At 35.0% G+C, this 21578-nt stretch overlaps 1 protein-coding gene across 6 annotated transcripts in view; it reads left to right on the forward strand.

Moving 5' to 3' along the window:
* VPS13B (vacuolar protein sorting 13 homolog B) overlaps nucleotides 1-21578 on the forward strand; it is a 753213-nt gene that overhangs the window by 629125 nt on the left and 102510 nt on the right. For all 6 annotated transcript variants that reach the window (XM_081265607.1, XM_081265606.1, XM_081265609.1 and 3 more), the window contains 3 exons: nucleotides 8833-9029; nucleotides 17682-17863; nucleotides 18945-19294. In XM_081265607.1, the coding sequence (XP_081121733.1) occupies nucleotides 8833-9029; nucleotides 17682-17863; nucleotides 18945-19294 (729 nt within the window). The remainder of the gene's footprint in view (nucleotides 1-8832; nucleotides 9030-17681; nucleotides 17864-18944; nucleotides 19295-21578) is intronic.

Here is a 21578-nt window from a genome sequence, read left to right on the forward strand (position 1 = left end):
TCCCAACTTCTCTCTCTACCCCATCTACTGTAATTCATTTCTCTCCTTGTTTATTTTCCCATTCCCTCACAACCTCTTGTATGTAATTTTGTATAGCAATGAGGGTCTCCCTTCATTTCCATGCAATTTCCCTTTTCTCACCCTTTCCCTCCCATCTCATGTCTCTGTTTAATGTTAATCTTTTCTTCCTACTCTTCCTCCCTGCTCTGTTCATAGTTGCTCTCATTATATCAAAGACGACATTTGGTATTTGTTTTTTAGGGATTGGCTAGCTTCACTAAGCATAATCTGCTCTAGTGCCATCCATTTCCCTGCAAATTCTATGATTTTGTCATTTTTTATTGCTGCATAGTACTCCATTGTGTATAGATGCCACATTTTTTTTATCCATTCATCTACTGAGGGGCATCTGGGTTGGTTCCACACTCTAGCAATTGTGAATTGTGCTGCTATGAACATCGATGTGGCAGTATCCCTGTAGCATGCTCTTTTAAGGTCTTCAGGGAATAGTCCAAGAAGGGCAATAGCAGGGTCAAATGGTGGTTCCATTCCCATCTTTCCCAGGAATCTCCAAACTGCTTTCCAAATTGGCCGCACCAATTTGCAGTCCCACCAGCAATGTACAAGTGTACCCTTTTCTCCACAACCTCTCCAGCACTTATTGTTGTTTGACTTCATAGTGGCTGCCAATCTTACTGGAGTGAAATGGTATCTTAGGGTGGTTTTGATTTGCATTTCTCTGACTGCTAGAGATGGTGAGCATTTTTTCATGTACTTATTGATTGATTGTATATCCTCCTCTGAGAAGTGTCTGTTCAGGTCCTTGGCCCATTTGTTGATTGGGTTATTTGTTGTCTTATTGTCTAGTTTTTTGAGTTCTTTGTATACTCTGGATATTAGGGCTCTATCTGAAGTGTGAGGAGTAAAGATTTGTTCCCAGGATGTAGGCTCCCTGTTTACCTCTCTTATTGTTTCTCTTGCTGAGAAAAAACTTTTAAGTTTAATTAAGTCCCATTTGTTGATTCTTGTTGTTAACTCTTGTGCTATGGGTGTCCTATTAAGGAATTTGGAGCCCGACCCCACAATTTGTAGATCGGATCCAACTTTGTCTTCTATCAGATGCAGAGTCTCTGGTTTGATATCAAGTTCCTTGATCCATTTTGAGTTAACTTTTGTGCATGGCGAGAGAAAGGGGTTCAGTTTCATTTTGTTGCATATGGATTTCCAGTTTTCCCAACACCATTTGTTGAAGATGCTATCCTTCCTCCATTGCATGCTTTTAGCCCCTTTATCAAATATAAGATAGTTGTAACTTTGTGGATCAGTCTCTGTGTCCTCTATTCTAAACCATTGGTCCACCCGCCTGTTTTGGTACCAGTACCATGCTGTTTTTGTCACTATTGCTTTGTAATATAATTTGAAATCTGGTATCGCTATACCGCCTGATTCACACTTCCTGTTTAGAATTGCTTTTGCTATTCTGGGTCTTTTATTTTTCCATATGAATTTCATGATTGCTTTGTCAATTTCTACAAGATATGCCGTTGGGATTTTGATTGGCATTGCATTAAACCTATAGAGAACTTTTGGTAATATCGCCATTTTGATGATGTTAGTTCTGCCTATCCATGAACAGGGTATGTTTTTCCATCTTCTAAGATCTTCATCAACTTCTCTCTTTAGGGTTCTGTAGTTTTCATTATATAAATCTTTCACCTCTTTTGTTAGGTTAATTCCCAAGTATTTTATTTTTTTTGAGGATATCTTGAATGGAGTGTTTTTCCTCATTTCCGTTTCCGAAGATTTGTCGCTGATATACAGAAATGCCTTTGATTTATGCGTGTTGATTATATATCCTGCCACTTTGCTGAATTCATTTATTAGTTCTAGTAGTTTCTTTGTAGACTCTTTTGGGTCTTCTAGGTATAGAATCATGTCATCTGCAAATAGTGATAATTTAAGTTCTTCTTTTCTAATTTTTATGCCTTTAATTTCTTTCGTCTGTCTAATTGCTCTGGCCAGTGTTTCGAGAACTATATTGAATAGAAGTGGAGATAGAGGGCATCCCTGTCTTGTTCCGGATTTTAGAGGGAATGCCTTCAACTTTTGTCCATTTAGAATGATGCTGGCCTGAGGCTTAGCATAGATAGCTTTTACAATGTCAAGGTAGGTTCCTGTTATCCCTAATTTTTCTAATGTTTTGAACATAAAGGGATGCTGTACTTTGTCAAATGCTTTCTCTGCATGTATCGAGATGATCATATGGTTCTTATCTTTAAGTCTATTGATGTGGTGAATAACATTTATTGATTTCCGTATGTTGAACCATCCTTGCATCCCAGGGATGAATCCTACTTGGTCATGGTGCACAATTTTTTTGATGTGTTTTTGTATTCGATTCGCCAGAATTTTATTGAGGATTTTTGCATCTAGGTTCATTAGAGATATTGGTCTGTAGTTTTCTTTCTTTGAGGTGTCTTTGTCTGGTTTCGGAATCAGGGTGATGTTGGCCTCATAGAATGAGTTTGGAAGAGCTCCCTCTTTTTCTATTTCCTGAAATAACTTGAAAAGTATTGGTTTTAATTCTTCTTTAAAGGTTTTGTAAAACTCCGCTGTATATCCATCCGGTCCTGGGCTTTTCTTGGTTGGTAGTCTTTTGATGGCTTCTTCAATTTCATCCATTGATATTGGTCTGTTCAAATTGTGTGTATCCTCCTGACTCAGTCTGGGCAAATCATATGACTTAAGAAATTTATCGATGTCTTCACTATCTTCTATTTTGTTGGAATATAGGTTTTCAAAATAATTTCTAATTGTCTTCTGTATTTCTGTAGGATCTGTTGTAATATTGCCTTTTTCATCCCGTATGTTAGTAATTTGAGTTCTCTCTCTTCTTCTCTTCGTTAGCATGTCTAAAGGTCTGTCGATCTTATTTATTTTTTCGAAGAACCAACTTTTAGTTTTGTTAATTTTTTCAATAGTTTCTTTTGTTTCAATTTCATTGATTTCCGCTCTAATTTTAATTATTTCTAGCCTTCTGCTACATTTGCTGTTGTTTTGCTCTTCCTTTTCTAGGGCTTTGAGGTGAAGTGTGAGCTCATTTATTTGTTGGTTTTTTCTTTTTTTGAGGAATGACCACCAGGCAATGAATTTTCCTCTTAAAACTGCTTTCATTGTGTCCCATAGATTCCGATATGTTGTGTCTGTATTTTCATTTATCTCTAAGAATTTTTTGATTTCCTCCTTTATGTCTTCTGTAACCCATTGATCATTCAGTAACATATTGTTCATTTTCCATGTGATGTAGGATTTTTCCTTCCTTCTTTTATCATTGCTTTCCAGTTTCATTCCATTATGATCAGATAAAATGCATGGTATTATCTCCACCCCTTTATATTTACTGAGGGTTGCCCCATGGCATAATATATGGTCTATTTTTGAGAAGGATCCATGTGCTGCTGAGAAAAAAGTATATCCATTTGATGATGGTTGATATATTCTATATATGTCAGTTAAGTCTAGGTTGTTGATTGTGATATTGAGTTCTATAGTTTCTTTATTCAATTTTTGTTTGGAGGATCTGTCCAACGGTGAAAGAGGTGTGTTGAAGTCACCCATAATTATTGTGTTGTGGTCTATTTGATTCTTGAACTTGAGGAGAATTTGTTTTATGAATGCGCAGCACCATTGTTTGGTGCATAAATATTGATAATTGTTATGTCTTGTTGGTGAATGGTTCCTTTTAACAGTATATAATGACCTTCTTTATCCCTTTTGATTAACTTAGTCTTGAAGTCGATTTTATTCGATATGAGGATGGCCACTCCTGCTTGCTTACGAGAACTGTGTGCGTGGTATATTTTTTCCCATCCTTTCACCTTCAGCCTGTGTATGTCTCTTCCAATCAGATGTGTCTCCTGGAGGCAGCATATTGTTGGATTTGTTTTTTTAATCCATGATACCAGCCTATGTCGCTTTATTGGAGAGTTTAGGCCGTTAACATTCAGAGTTACTATTGATATATGGTTTGAACTTCCATCCATGTTTGAATGTTTATCCTTTTTTTTTTTTTTTTAAATATTTAGTTTGTTTCTCCGTGATTATCTTTCCCCTCGCCCTCTGTCTTTACTGAGGCACTTCCCACTGATGGTTTTGGTTATTGTTTTTCATCTCTTCCTCGTGTAGTGTTTTGCTCAAAATGCTTTGCAATGCAGGTTTTCTGGCTGCAAATTCTTTTAGCTTTTGTTTATCATGAAAGATTTTTATTTCGTTGTCGTATCTGAAGCTTAATTTTGCTGGATACAGAATTCTTGGTTGGCATCCATTGTCTTTCAGTGTTTGAAATACGTTGTTCCAGGATCTTCTCGCTTTCAGCGTCTGTGATGAAAAATCCGTTGTCAACCTTATTGGTTTACCCCTAAATGTAATCTGTCTCTTTTCTCTTGTAGCTTTTAATATTTTCTCCTTGTTCTGTATATTGGATAGCTTCATAACAATGTGTCTTGGCGTTGGTCTACTGTGATTTTGTGTGCTCGGTGTCCTGTATGCATCTACAATTTGTATATCTGTTTCCTTTTTTATTTCTGGAAAGTTTTCTGTAATTATCTCATTCAGCAGGTTATTCATTCCCTTGGCATGAATCTCTGTGCCTTCCTCTATCCCGATGACTCGTAAGTTTGGTTTTTTTAAGTTATCCAAAATCTCTTGGATGTTTTTCTCGTGATTTTTAACCAGCCTATCTGAGTTGGCTAGACTCTTTTCAAGTTGATATATTTTGTCTTCATTATCTGACGTTCTGGCTTCTACTTGCTCCACTCTGTTAGTGATACTCTCGATTGAGTTTTTAATTTGGTTTATCGTTTCCTTCATTTCTAGAATTATTGTTTGATTATTTTTATAATCTCTATCTCCTTATAAAGATGCTTAACTTCTTCTTTTAGCTGTTTATGTAACTCATTCTCAATGTGTTCTTTCGCTGCTTGAATTTGCTGTCTCGTATCCTCTTTGAGGTTCCATTCCATCTGTCTAAGGTGTTCCTTGAGGTCTTTATATGACCATTTTTCTGATGACTCTAGGTCCTCCTGAATATTTAGGCTGTCCTGCATTGCTTGTACTCCTCTTCTTCCTTGCTTCTTGAAGCTGCTCATGTTGCTTCTTGTTCTGGTTGACTGCTGGGTTACTGTTATTTTCCTATAAATTTATTTGATGCTAGGGAGGAAAGGTATTAGAAGGGAAGGGAAGAAGTCACTAAGGAGAATGAGAGTAGGCAGGTAGAATTCAAGGAAGGGGGGATAAGAAAAATGAAAAGACAAAAGAAGAAAGAAATAGGAACAGATCCCTGCAGGACCCCTCTTCATGGAATTCTGCTAGAAGTTCCTCAGTGTGAAGACTGCCGCTGTTCCAAAGGGTCTTTTTGATCCCGTTAGTGCGGAGACATCAGAGTCGCTGCTTCCTCCTCGGCGGCCATGTTCCCTCCTCAATCTCTTATAGTTTCTTAAAAGGCTCTCCCCGCCAACACCAGAGGTTCTAGGGTGCAGCTCCGGTGCTCCAGGTAAACGCCGGACTCACCGCCTCCAGCAACACAGAGGAGTTCAGATCCGTTCAGTCTCACCTGATTTTAGTTACAACATAACATAAAGCTTCCTTCAGGAGAATTCTTCAAGCATGAGGGAGATAAATAATAGATAATATTTCTTAAGGTCTTTAATTTTTGCAAAAATTACTGTGTGCAGTAATTTTTCTAACCTGGAAGTTTTAATTTTGCAAAAACTCTTATGTACAGTAAATATGTACAAACACACAAGATATATAATATATGTATTCATAGAGAGTAGGTCTATTAATATCCTTTTTTAGAGAGATAGGAACTGATGTTAGAAAAAGTAATTTGCTCAAGAACTTATAAGTGGAGATAGGATTTGAATCCCAGTAAGTCTGATTGCAAAGTTCATGTTTTTACTTTTGTATTTTGTAGATATTCTTTAATGTGCCAAAAAATGGGCTGAGTTTGTATATATTCATTTATGAATTATTCATTCAGCAACTCTTTTTGAACAGTTGTATGTGCTATCCCATGTGCTATAAAAATCCAAAGTTTAGCCAAATGGAAATCATTCCCTCAAGGAATGTATCTACCAGGGAAGATACCTTGTATAGAATTAAGTGTAATTTGAGATATATAGTGATAAGAACTATGAATCAGATTCCTATTTTTAAATTTTTGCATTGAGAAAGGGGAGAGTTTTTCCATCTGGAGAGGTAAAAACGCCCAGAGAAATGTAGCATCTAATTTAGTCATTGATAAATGGGAAGGATTTAGACATTAGACAGTGAGAAAATAGAGTGTACAGGGATTTTAGATTGAGAGAGAATATAGGAACAATTACCCAGAGAGAGAAAGAGAAAATTATGCCATGGATAGCAAGAAGGAGAATTTCAAGAAATGATAGCTAAACACAGAATACTATGAGTATGTTACTTATCAAAATCCAAAACATGTGCATTTATTTTACTGTACTGGTAGTCTCTTACATATATTTGTTTTGTTCTTCCTTCTTCCATCTAACATCTCTTCATATATGAATGCTCACTCACTTTTTAAAGAAAAGAAACTTCATAGTAGGCGGAAGTAAATATATTGCCACTGAAAGATTAAGTATCAAGGGGATCTGAGGATATATCTCTGTAGTGGAGCACTTGCCTAGCATGCATGAGGTTCTGGGTTTGATACCTGGCACTACCAAGGTAGGAGGGGGCAATTCGGTTTTTTAGGACAAAAAGGTTAAGGAGAAATCTGTTCACTCAGCAAACTTTTTTGAGATATTATGTTTTCCAAACTGTGCTAAGTGCTCACAACAGATTTTAAAGTAATATGGCCTTTTTACCCTCCAGAGTCTCAGAGTCTAGTAAAAGAGACAAACATGTAAGTCAGGAATTGCAGAGTATAAGGAGCTCTATGATAGAATGGACTAGGAATAGAGATGACACAAGAGGCAGTGATCAGCTCAGGGTAGTCATTAGGGAATGCTTCTAAAAGGAAGCATATGTGAGACAAGTGTCTGTCTATCTGTTTCTCCCTCTCTTTTTTTAGTTGTAGATGGACACAGTACTTTGTTTTAATTATTTATTTTTATGTGGTGCTAAGGATCAAACCCAGTGCCATACACATGTTAGGCAAGTACTCTACCCCTAAGCTATAAACCCAGCCCCTCTCTCTATTTTTAAGATAAACAGGATCAAACACCATGTTTTTGTTTTAAAATTAATATTTTTAAATATAGTAATATATACTGGGTATCTTTTGTGTTTGTATATAGAGATATTCCTTACTCATTTTAATGGTTGTATAGTAGTCCACTTTGTAGATCTAAAACTAACCCCCATTGATATTTGAGTTGTTTCCAATTTTCTAATACACACAATATTATATTTACTCCTGTGTATATAAATAAGTACAATCACACAAGATACATAATATATGTATTTATACATATATATGCATACACACACCTTGCATTGGAATCTATAAAACAGAGTCTTAGAAATATACTTCCTAGATAAAAATATAAGCATTTAATAGGTATTGCTAAATTGCCCTCCAAAAATACTGTGTAGGAGAATTTTCCCACACCTGTACAAAAATTGAAACTATTAGTCCTCTTAAACTGCCAAATTAATAAATAAAAATATTACACTATTATTTTCATTGGTATTTTTGAGTATTAATTGAGTCCCTTTTCATGTCTGCTGGCTGTTATATTTCTTCTGTAAACTAATTGCTGTTAGGGTCTGGGGTTTTTACCTTGTGCAAGCTAGTAAGTTATCTTGTTAATATTTCATGTATGCTAGCAGAAAACAGAAGACTCTTGGGTCAGAAAAAAAGATCTTTATTGCTTTTGGCACAGTAAACAGCATTATCATCATATTTGCACTGGTTCCTTCTTGCTCCCCAAGTCCCACAAGTTGATGCAGAAGGGCCCAAGGGGGATGCTATGTATACAATAGATATTTGGTACAGTTAAGGACCACCGAGCTTAGCAGGTGCATTTCTCTCTTCTGTATGCTTGCTTATCCCTTTGTCATTGATTTATAAGAGCTCTCTGCCATTGGAACAAATATTCCTTGATCTGTCATTGAATATTTCCTCTTATCCCAGTAAGCTTTTTAAAATTTTATTTTAATCAATCATAGTTTTTCTCCATTCATTCATTTCATTGCATGCATAGAAATACTGCCCAATTACAAAAGAAAAAAAGAAAAAACAGAAACAAAACAACAACAAAAACACTAACAGATATTTTTCCCTCTATGCTTTCATTTTTTTAGCCTTTACCATTGTCATCTTTTTGGAATTTACTTTTGTGTAAAGAATGATGTAGGGACTATTTTGTTTTCACCAAATGACTAGACAGTTTCTAAACCACATTTTCCATCTGTCCCCAGCTTATTTGAAAGAACATCTTCATTACATACTAATATTTCATCTGTACTTACCTTTTCATTCTATTCTTTTATTTTATTCATATGTTGCTACTCCAGCCTTATCTTTTAATTTTCATGGCTTTAGAGTACACTTAACACCTTGTAGGACTTGTCACCATTATTTTGCTTTTATTCAGAAAAATTTGTCTATTTTTTGTGGGTCTTTTAAAAATAAAAAAAACAGAGTGAGATAACTATGAAAAAATTCTAAACACCATTGTCTTTTACAAATTTATTCTCCTTTCAAAGTCTTAATATCATAACTTCCATGAATGTTTAATTTGCATTTCAACATATACAAAAGCTTAGTTCCTATTTATAACTTGTAAAATTTTCTTTACTCTGACATAGGTTCCTTGTAGTCTGGAATACTGGGATGAACTCCAGAAGGTTTTTGTTGCATTTCGAGAATTTAGTTTGTCTGAAAGCAAAGTTTGTGAACTGCAGTTGCCAGACATCAATCTTGTGAATGACCAGAAGAAACTGGTATCCTCAGATCTTTGGAGAATTGTCTTGAATAGCAGCCAAAACGGAGTTGATGACCAAAGGTAACTCAACAAAAGACAAGAGCATTAGTGGAATTAGGCTGGGAAACAGTCTCCAAATTATCTTTTCTTATCTAGTGACACTTGGTTGTATCTCAGCTGCTTAGCACCTGCCTGAACTACAGATAAGGACCAGGAGGAAGAAGGATAAAGTCTGATGTTTCACAGTCTGTACTAAAAATCCTGTTTAACTAATAATACAGCCCTGTGAACCCTTCCTAAGAATTTATTCCTTAAATATAAGGAAAAAAATACATAAAAGCAAACTAAAAAAATAAATCCAGTCATCCTGAAGCCAAAAATACAGAGAAAAAGAGCCACATATACTTCAATAGACTTTTAATGGCATAGTAATCATTATGTATAAAGATAACCCTGGGCATTAAAAGGAAGGTTTAAGTAAATTGGATTCTGTCCTTCTAAAACGTAAATTTTGGAAATATTTCCATCTGGAATAGTTTTAAGAACTTTAAAAGACAGACCTGCAGACATTAGGAAAGCTTGACTAACCAAGTTCAGAGAGCTAAAGTTTTGTCCAGGTGTAAAGTCAATTTGACCAAAGTGAATCTCAAGAGCTATAGAATTCAAGTATTCTGTATCATTGTCCCTGGAACTTCCTCATTCCTAATAGACATCTGGTTAGTGGTAGATAGGGATTGGATTATACCCATTTTCATTTTTTGCCTATATAACACATGGACTGACTTAAGGTAGAGAAAATGGCTTCAGCAACCTATTCTACAGCATGTCTTCTAATTTACACACCCTACCAAACTTTTCTGCTCATGCTTTCATAAAAGACAAGAAAGTAAACTACAATATTGGAACAGTTTTCTTGAATAATATAGTATTGTGTGTACAGCAAGACTGTTCATTGCTTTCAGTGTCCTACCTTCCAATTTTGCAGTTGGGTTGGATTTAATATTATTTTATTCCTTTTGTACAATTTGTTTCCCCCCACACAACATTCTGACTCTAATGTAGAAAAAAATATTCACCATTCCAATACTCTGCAAATCAATTATTTTCTCTTTTGCCCATATGTATACACATGTTATAATCATAGCACATCATTTTGTATTAATTCCTACTTTATATTATAAATAATTGAAAATGCTTTTTCTTTTTAAAGTGTTTATTTTTATTAATTATATGTTAATTGAAGAACATTGGAAAGTAAATAACACCTCCTATAATCATACCACACCAGAGTCTTAACCTCTTAACATTTCACTCTGAGTCTTTTTTGTTGATTATAACTTTGTATGTTTATGATAGTGATGTGCTTTATACTCTATATATTCTATTTCAAGGTCATCTGAGCTCCTTAAAAGTCATTATCTTCCTAGTATGTTACCTAGTAATACACAATTGGTGAAAATATATTAGAGAAGTAGGATCTTGATTTTTACCCAAAGTATTGCAACAATAAAAATAACACCAATCCTATGAGGAATTAGCAGACAGATAGACTGCTTTTTCTAAATATGAATTACCTCATCAGAAATGAGGAAATCTCAGAGAAAGTAGAGCTATAGATAATTACATTGATTTTTCAAACTCTGTGTTACATTAATAGTATCAAGTTAGAAATAATTTCTTGATTTTAATTATGGAAGAATGCATTTTTCATCACTGAAAGAACCATTTTGGACAAGGTTAATTCCTCTGAATCTGAAACATTCATAACAATTAGTTTTGTGGTAAGCTTAGCTCTATTGAAATATGGAACCTTTAGGAGACAGAAATTTATACAGACAACCACATCCAGGATGCTTTTCACCAAGATTTTGACTTTTTGATCACATATCTTTTGTCCTTGCCCAGGATCTTGGATTTTTTCTAATATTTCACAACTTACCTTACTTTTTTTTTCCAGTTCTGGGAATGGAGCCCAGGGCTTTATACTCAATAGGCAAGTGATCCACCTCTGAACCACATCCCCAGCCCTTCAATTGATCTCACTTTAAATTGTTTGAGGTTAATCTATTCTCAGGTAAAAATTGACATTAGAGAAATTGAATTAGAAGAGTTAGTTTAAAAAGCAACATAATAAAATACTCTGAAGATATTTTTTAAAAGGGATAAAAAATTTCATCCAATTTCTAGAAAGAAAATATCAAGGGACTAAGTTATAGTAGCTCAGTGGTAGAAGGAATTCTTTGAATACACAAGATCCTGGGTTTAGTTCTCATCACCAAAAATCAAAAACAAAAGCAAAAATTGCATGCAGACAGAAGCTTTTTTAGTTACCTTCAGTATGTTCTGTCACATGAAAAATCTAAATGTATACCAAAACTTGGCACTTTATGATTAGAGATTGTCTTATCATAAGTAATATTTCCAATGGCTTGAGAAAGATATGCATCAGACTATTGGATGTACTGGAAAATGCTCATAAAAAATAAGTTACAATGAATTTCTTTAAAAAAAAAAAAAGAGCCTCTTGCCTATGATTGATGACATTCCAACAGTCCAACAGTGTAGGTCTGTAGCCACAATGGTACTAGCCTCACTGTATGTATGTAAATAGAGGTAAATATAACAGAATTCCAAACTAGAAGACCTGGGCTTAAGTTCTGACTCCATCACAAACACGGTATTTGACCTTGAGAAACAGATTGCTAAGCTGAGAATTTGAAGAATAAATAGGTGCTACAACGAGTTCAAAGTATGACAGGGAACCTCCAGTACAAAGGGCTGAAGACAAAGAGTCAATCATTCCATTCCACTATCTTTAACTAATGGTTTGCTTAACTGTACTAAACAAGGAGTTGATAATGATTCTGGTTCTTTGGAGGTAGTATTTGCAGTATAGTCAATGTTGTGCTTCAGTCTTAGTTTCCACAATACTATAGATCTCTAGGAACCCACCCGTTCTATTTCCTGTACACTAGAGTAGGGCAAGAGACATAAACTCTGGAACCCTCCTGAGGCTATCCATTTTAATTATTTATCTTTATTTCTATCATGGATATCTTTGGTCATACTTAATGCCTGTTGTAGAACCTCAATAAGCCCCCTTTACCAGTCAGTCCCTGTCAGGATGGCAGCTCAAACTGACTCTTTTTACAAGTATGGAGAGTTCAGGGGATGGCACAGTACCTTGTGACTAGGAACCCTTGGGAAACTACCCTACTTTAGGCCTAAAAGAGCCAAGTGAAAGAGCTCTTACCCAAAATTCTCAGAGTGGGTATTTGTAGCTACTTTTGGTAAAAAGACAGCCATGTACAGAGATCTGGCTGAGAAGGAGCCAGGAAAATGTACACACTTACTTCACTGCCTTCTTGCCTTCTAATCTGTGGGTACATTCCACTGATTAACCCTAAGGACAAGCAAGAGTTGTCCTGTACACTAGATAGCTTGTTGATGCAGTTCAGAAAGGTCCTTCCCAAGGACAGAGAAGAATGTGGAGAAGGGTAGAAAGTAGATCTAGATAGCAAATAGAAGATGCCCAGCAAGTACACATGGACTTAATTGCAATTTACAGTTTCTTACCCAGTGACTAACTCTGGGAAAAATAGAAGGGAGAAGGAGTCACGGTCCTGCTGTCAGACTTTGAGCCATGCTGCCCAGTTCCCTGGGTTTCCTATCAGGTGTCTTCTGATGAATCAGAACATCCTTTGTTTCCCCCTTTACTTTCACTTCCAAATAACCAATTTTAGAAGTAACTTATTTTGGCTGCTTAACATCACACAAATTATAGATATACACCATATATAACAGTATTAACCACAAATTTTTATGTATATATCCAGTTATACTTGATTATAAGTTGCTTGATGATAATGTTACACTCTGTTGATCTGTCTTTGGCATTTCATTGCCTGCATTGCCTGTATTGCATGGCTATCTTCCCACAACTTTAAAACATGTGAGCAGATGCCTTATAAGGACTTTCTATCACCACCCCAAAAATGCTGATTGATGATGGGAGTCATCTTGGAAAGAGAAATGACTTAGGGTGTGTGGTTCTTCCCTTATGTGATGAAAATTGAACATCTTGTAAGTTTTTTGAAGTGCTTTCATCTTTGGATGTGACAAAAAGCAGGAAATGAGTTCAGTAGCATTAAGCACATTTACATGTACACTTTCTTCTTTCCTCTCCTACCCTTTTAAGATCCCATAAAAGAAGTCACTGTCCACTTATCTCCCATAATCTTTGAGACAGTGACCCACATCTTTTGTATGGGAGGAGGAACTGGTTTCATTTCTAAAAGCACTGACCCTCACAAATATAGGCAATGGAAGAATCAGAGGGAGATCAATGATTGCTAAGTCCCTAAGTTTCTCTCTCCACCTTCTATGAGGAAATGACTGTGGCCTCCAGGTGCTTCCCCTCTATTCGGCCACTCAAATCTTCTTTTATATTCACCAAAATTTGGGGGGCAACTTTTCTATTTTAATCAAAATTTGAATGTTGTAAGCCATTTAGACATAAATCTTGACATTTGGAATTGCTTTAGACACCTATGTTTCTAGTCATACAATAATATATTCTAGGATATATCCAGAAAAGTTTTATTCTTTCCTAGGGCTAAACATGAATTTCTGCCTTTCTTCCTTGGCAGTTTTTTCCCCAAGTATACTCTTAAGGCCCTTGAATATTTCCTTTTAGTTAATGACCTAAGTCTATGCAGGAATCCTGCAGGGGTTTGGTTCTTTGCCACGTAGTCTTTGATACACATTCCCTGAAGTACTTGGTGTCCCTCAGGTCTCATTTAAAGTTCTAGGCTGATAATACTAAGAATGTCTCTGTATCACATTGCTTATTCTAAGAATCTTGGGAGATATCTCTACATCTCGTGTGCATTCTCTCTTCTTCTCTCTAGCTAAATTTAAAGGAACTCTTTACCTGAGGACCCATTTGAAGTTGATTTTCAAACTACAGAATACAATCCATTAGTGGGTTATGAGAGAATTTAGCAGATTGCAAATGAAATTTTTTTAATAAAATAGGATAAAATAGAAAAAAAAGACATATGATTCCACTTACATGTGGTCCTGAGTAGTCCATTTTATAGAGACTGAATGTAAAATAGTGGTTGCTAGGGCTGGAGAGCAGGGAGAATGGGGAGTGATTGTTTAAGGGGGTATAGAGTTTCAGTTTGGGAAAATAAAATGTTCTAGAGATGGGTGATGATGATGGTTTCACAAAAATTAATGTGCTTAATGCCACTAACCACATACTTTAAAATGGTTCAAATGATAAATTTTATGATACAGTAACAATATAAAATATCAGTATGTGTCATCTTTTTGGAAAACTCCCCTCCCATTTTACATGTGTTTACAGTGTTTCAATAAAGATGTATTTTTTATGTTGGGTAGGGTTAAGACATTTGAGAAACTACAACTGTAAGGACCAGAGGGCATGTGTTATGGCAAGCACACACTTGCTCCCATGTCTTGTCATCTGTTTGTGACTCTCCCAGGATGAATAGAGCAGTGTTAATACAGTGAGCAGGAGAATGTTTATGTGAACCATTGTTGAGAGGCAGTGCCCATTGAGATAATTTTCAACAGTTATCCAGTATTGTACCTTATTTGGACAGCAAGGAACAGGATTTTTTTTCCTATTATTAAATGCTAGCCATTATGCTAAGTAGTACGCAGTGTCTCATTTAATACTCAAAAAGTAAGTCTAGTTACTATACTCATTTTACAAATGGGAAAACTAACATTTAGCCCAATGAAATAACCTACCCAACATTAAGTACAGTACAAGTGATCGCAGGGCATGTGTTTTGACACAGGTTCTCTCACCCTCGTCATTCTTTTTTGAGCCTGTATGCTCTATTATGCTATATAGTAAAACCTAATGCCACAGGAGGATCCAGAAAGCAGCTCAGGTCTTCATCAGTTGTGTCACACCCCTGCTGTGTTGTAGGGGTTCATCTCAGATGGCACACAGGGGTGAATCTTTAGGGGATATGCCTGGGTCCTCACAGTGCCATTAAGGTAGATTCAATCTACATCTAAATGTAGGCCACCAGCATAACTGATAAGGTGCTCTTGAGCTAAACTGAAGTTATATGTGGATAAAACTCCCAGCATTCAGAATGTTTCATTGCTGTAAAAAAAAAAAATTGATTTTGCACTGAACTTACAATGGTTGAACAAACTCCTGGATCTTGAGCTCTATTGCTAGAGGTCTTGCTTCTAGGAGCCATTTCCCACCATGTTAGAAGTCTTTGGCCTGAAATTGACCTGTTTTGAAAATCTTTTTGGAAAAAGTAAAGGGTTGGAATATAAATACCATACGTTGAAATTTTTTGACTTTTTAAAACTTTCTTCTCTATTCTGCCTATTGTATATCTCATTAATGTACACTTGTGAGAGTTCAGAGTCCACTGTACCTAATGCAAAAAATTATAAAAATTTAGCTACTATAAGTTTCTAGAAGGTCATAACTCATATTTATGACTATTTAGTTCTTTTTCACTGAGATCTTTTCAATTCTTATGTAAAAGGTAAGCAGATAACATTTTAGCATGTAGTAGTAATCAAATTTATAGTATCAGAAACTTACAAATGAACTTATTCAAAGTACAGTTAAAGAACGTTCACTTTATATATTCCATGCTAATTTTATGTTTAAGAAATGTTTAATTTTGATATGTATTAAGCCTAAATTTCTGAAATAGATTAACCTAGTAACCATTTTAGTCAGAATTTCAAGATTGAAGAGAGTATTATTGCTGATCACATGAGTATGATTTTATGATTTAGGAGTTACTATGTATACTTTAAAAATTTCTTTCTAATATACTGACTATGTGTTTAATCTAGAAAAAAAGTGAAGAATTAAACAGTTTGTTTTAAAGAAGATTATGGCAGATACTCATGATGTTTTCACAACCTTTTCTAATATGTTATAATATCTGCTGATCTCTACAGATTAAAAAAATAAACTTGAAAAATGTTGGGGTGCCAAAAATCGTAGTTGGCAAGAAAAATGCTTCAGATAAACACCTCAAATTGTGCACTTAATGTTTTAAAACTGATCTGTAGAACTCTTGCCTCTATTTTTAATAATATTTTGACTAACTTTGTACCCTATTTTTTACAACATCTTTAGTATAAGGGAAAGAGCTCAAATGTGTGAACAACTGATATAGTTTACTGTTTCTGAATAAATAAAAATTAATTTTACCTTGCCAAGGAAATCTTTTATTTGAAATTCCATAAAGTCCTAGAAATGTAATTAAATTAAATAGTGTGCCCACTTATAGATATATTAAGAATATCTTAGCTGCATTTTTGTGTATAGTATTTAGTGAGTAACATATTGCCCCAGAGTTTGTATTTTCTTTGTGTGCAATGGAGATTTACTAGCATTGCAATAAATACCACCATATAATTAAAAACACTTTGAGGTTAAACAATTCAGTAAACACATTGGAATGCTTCTAGCTTTCATTTTCACCAACCTTTTTCATAACCATTTTCAAAACCCATCTGAAGATTCACACCTCAGAGAATCCATTGTGATTCATCCTGTGCCATTTCGAGTTCCTCTTAGGTATCCACTCTGTCAGCACTTTGACTTTTCCATTTCCAGATGATGTTCTATAATGTTTGCAAACATCTGTGAATTGGGTATCACCAGTTAGATTATGAATTCTTTGAAAAACCAAGAATGTATCTGACATAGTTCTCTCAAATATACTATAAATCACAGTGATGTTCTCTAGGCTCCTCATGGATTTGTAAGTCAGAACTATAGAGCAAATTCAATTGGAAAGGCAGGAATGGAGATCAGGAAAGGGGCAGCATCTATTTATTGATCCACAATCAACAGTATGCATCTTGTTCTCCTCCTTCACTCTAATCCCCAGTCCTCATACTCCCACTAGCACTAATGCAGTCTGTTCATGCTTCCCATGCACATACCAGGAGCTATCCTCTTGTGGATGCCTTCAATACTCATGTAGTCATACCTACTTGTATGAAATAATGTCAAGAGAATGAGCAAGTAAAGAGAGGACCCATGCAATATTGTCCATGGGACCCTCATTCTTTGGACATGGTCATAACTTTTTTGTTATCTAGTACAATATTCACTGGGTGTTCAATAAAGAGTACTGACTGACTCATGGGACTCTGAAGAAGTAGAGCAAAAGTGAAACATTCATGGTGGCACTGATAATACTGAGGGTTTTTTTAAACAATTTTTTTAGTTGTAGATTGGCACAATGCTTTTATTTTAGTTATTTATTTTAATGTAGTGCTGAGGATCAAACCCAGTGCCTCACACATGCTAGGCAAGTGCTGTACCACTGAGCCACAATCCCAGCCCAATAGATTTTGGAGAAGCAGAGTCATGCTTTGAATTGTGTTGGTCTTAAACTAATATGAGAACAAATTGTCCATAATTTTTATAAATGTATGGAGAATAAAATTAGGTTGGAGCTAGGTCATTATGACTTGAAGGAATCCTTTGACAATATTCTCCCAACAATCCACATACGATAAGTCAACATGAACTTAATTATTTTTTAAACTAATTTATGTGAGTATATACAGAAGATTTGATGATAACATCTTGACTAGAATTTTTGGGCCCACTTTAGGAATTCATATAGGAAAAACATATTTATATGATATTAGAAAATCTGTTATCAAACTTTTCCTATTACTTATTTCCTATAGCTCTGCAAGTGAATCTGGTTCTCAAAGCACTTGTGATCAGCTTGTAACTCCAACAGCCCTGGCTGCCTGTACCAGAGTTGACTCCTGTTTTACCCCGTGGTTTGTACCATCTCTTTGCATGTCCTTCCAGTTTGCTCACCTGGAGTTCCATCTCTGTCATCATCTTGATCAACTAGGCACAGGTACTTTTTCCTTTAACATCAGGACAACATTCACTTAATTCTCACCTCTGAAGTGCTCTTAAGATACAGTTCATCAATTTTGACCCAGCTGACTTATTTCCAGGAAGTATGAAGTGAGTACTGGCAGTTATTCTAAAGTTGCTCTGGTACAAAAAGTATACCCCTTACTTTTAAACCAGCTTATATACCTGTAAGTTATCAATGGTATTGAGCTGACACACATTTTGGCATGCTTCCTAAGAGAATTTTCAAGAAATTTTTTTAAACAGCAGGTTTTAATATTAATTTAACATTAATAATTAATTTAATTATGATCTTTTTGACAGAAACACATCTGGTTTTGTTCTGTATCCTGAGCTATCGCATAAGTGGCAAATAAATTCCAACAGCACTTGATACTGCTTGAGTACCTTCTACAAATGGTGAACCCATTCTTAATTTAGTCTAAAGGAGTCACATTTCTATAAGTTTAGAAGGAAGATGATTTTCCCACATACCAAAAGTGGCTTTTATAAACTTTCTAATGTTACTTGGATAATCATTTCTAAAGCATTATATTCTGTACCAAATCTTTTTTAGTTAATACATTTTGATTTACATGTCAGTTAAAACATTTTGATTCCTGACATGTAATGGAAAAAGAGGGAGGAAATCAGATTAAAACCAAACATAGCTGCTGTTAAGCATCTTGCCTTTTCAGCAAAACTAAAGTTGAACCTGCTTCTGCTTTTTCTAACTGTGAGTCTTGTTTTTATTTTTGTTTTTGAGATCTGTTTGGTAGATACAGAAATGTATATAGTTTCATCCTCTGTTTTATTCGTTGTTCTCTGCAGTCAAATTTTTTGTCTGTGTTAGTGAAAGTAACCTTTAGACAATATACATTAAGAGACCTAATTGAACAAAACAATTTTATTTTCAAATATGAAACAAAATTCAAAGATTTTAATATCTTCAAGAGAATGTTTGAATTTATTAAATACTAAATTCATAACCAAAAAGTGGGTAATTTTTACATCATTTCTTTATTTGTATAACTATTGACTTATCTTAATTCCTGGCTTTTTTGTTTCTTTCTCAACAGCTTCACCACAATACCTACAGCCATTCATTTCTGATAAAAATGTACCATCTGAACTAGAATATATGATTGTTTCCTTCAGAGAACCACACATGTATTTTCGACAATGGAATAATGGTTCTATCTGCCAGGAGATCCGGTTCTCAGCTCAAGCAGACTGTAAACTTCTAGAATGCAGAAATGTTACAATGCAAAGTGTAGTAGAGCCTTTCAGCATCTTTGGACAAATTGCAGTTTCCAGTGATGCAGTGGGAAAGCTGCTTGACTGCACCTTGACAGTGGACTCCATATTTATAAACTTTGGACAGCATGTAGTTCATTCTCTAAACACTGCAGTACAAGCTTGGCAACAGGTATGCACATTCCAGAACAATTTACAGTTTGGCTACATATGATCTTTTATTAGGTACTGTATGTTATCACTTCTAATTATAAGATAAACACAAAAATGTGAGAGAGTGAGGAATTTGATGTGCACCATAATATTTGGAGCCTTCTCTGTTTGGGCAAAATGATACATTTTTGTTGTTGTTTTGTTTTGTTTTGTTTAACTTTCAAGAATATGAATTCTTTACACACACATCAGGGATCGTGCCCACATTTTTATGACGAATGTCCCACATCTGTGTGGAAATTAACATATTCCCAGAAATTTTCTCCAAGTACTCTGTGCCCTTATTTTGCTAAAGCTTCAACTTAGCCATGTACCAAAAATGAAAGAAGAACCTTTGTGAGCCTTCCTTATCATAGTGTTCCAGCTTCTTAAACAAAAGACAAGTGAGATGGCATCTGTGAGCACAGCACAGTTCTAGTCTTTTCCTCTACTATCTTTCTGGCTTATTGACTCACTAAATAAATCACTGGATAATGGATTTTGGGGACCCCTCAGAGACTCTTGGTTACTTCATTAATTTATTTATATCTATAATAAGAAATTATCCATATCAAATAGGGACAAAGTTTAAAATGGGAAACTTGTTCATGTCTAACTAGCATGGAAGTAATTTCACAGAATGTTTAGCTGATAATATGTTCAACAATTTAACAACAAATCATTTCTGCTTTCACAGATATATTGTATCTCCATCATGTTTGGTTGCTATGTAAAGTGAGACATTTCCCACATTTTATGTATGTTACAAACACTTGTGTGGAGCTGGCTCCCCAGAAGAATGGTCCTTCCTCCTACCTTCTCTCTTGAGGGAACAGAGGCACTAAAGGGTGAAGGAAGGGGCTTTAGTTCTCTAACTCAAAAATGTTTATGGGAGTAAGTAAAAAGAATTAGGGGGGTGGATTTTTAGGGCAGTAAGAATTTTCATGAAAATAAATTTTATGAAAAATAATTTTTAAAAAGAATTTTTAGTCCTATAACTTCAGAATTTTTATGACAATTAAATTTTCTGGAAATAAAATTTAATGTTTTTCTTTATATGCATGAAGACCTATACAAGACTAAGGAATTAATTACCTAACATGGTACTATAATAGCAAAGGAAAAGAAGATAACACATCTGTTTTATATTTTAAAAATCTTTTTTAAGGGCATTCCATGGTTTTCTTGTTGCAAAGGACATGCGTAAAATAAGAGCTAGTGTGATCTAAATCTTTGCAGCTGGTTCAAATAGCAGTGTGAAAAAAACCTCCATGGCTCCAATTCCTGTTATTTTGTCATATTTTGAACAATGCATTTAATAAAAAACAAATCTAGAAAATATAAAAGAGTCATTGATACAGCATTTAAACCCAGGATATTTTTGTCTTGGTATCAGAGCCATTATAAGAGGACTCATGTGTAGCAACTACTGCAAAATGGCTTTCAGAAATATCAGTTTCCTGCCAGGGAATATTCTCATAGACACAGCTATACATATAAATAAAATATGGTGCATAAATATTTAAATGTTTTAAACCACATCAGAGTGTGAATGACTGACTGGCTAACACAGTGCCTTGAAGGAATATTCTGAATTTTTTTGAGGAATTGTATATTTGATTAAGTAGAGCCATATGTCACGTAGCATATTGCTGACAGGTACATTCTATGAATAGTTGGTTCTGATTTATACAGGGATTTGGCAATGTTAACATGAGCCACAAGAGGATATACTTCTGTAATTGTTGCTGTAATTTTCTTGTTTCCTCCCATGTCAAGGGTACTTACCACCAAGTTTTAATGTGGTATGCTTCTAACCCTGTGTATTCTAAAGTAAATATGAAAGTGCACTACTTTGAAATTATAGAATGTTTGACATTGAAATGGGCTGATGGAGGTTTATTAAGTTCATTTTTTCTAAGATGGTCTCAATGTGGTTTACCCTCTTTGTAGGGAAGTTTAATTTCCAAAATTTGGGTTTTATTATGTATATAGTGTTCACAGATAGTGCAACTATTGCCAAAGAGAAAAAATGAATTTAATAAGTAGGAAAAGTGATTTGAGTTCTCCATAATACTTTTTATCAGATTCATATCAGAGACTAGTCATTTTTACCCAGTATAGATGGACCAGAGAGTTAAAGAATGAAACAGTTTGGCCTTTTACCTTTAGGTCATGAATTCAAGATTAACAGAAACCTTCTTTAATGTTTGATTTCTCTGACTGTAGGTCTTCCTTCCTTTCTTCCTTCTTTCCTTCCTTCC

This window comes from Spermophilus citellus (assembly GCF_964194105.1).
Source record: "Spermophilus citellus genome assembly, chromosome: 14".
NCBI lineage: Eukaryota > Metazoa > Chordata > Mammalia > Rodentia > Sciuridae > Spermophilus > Spermophilus citellus.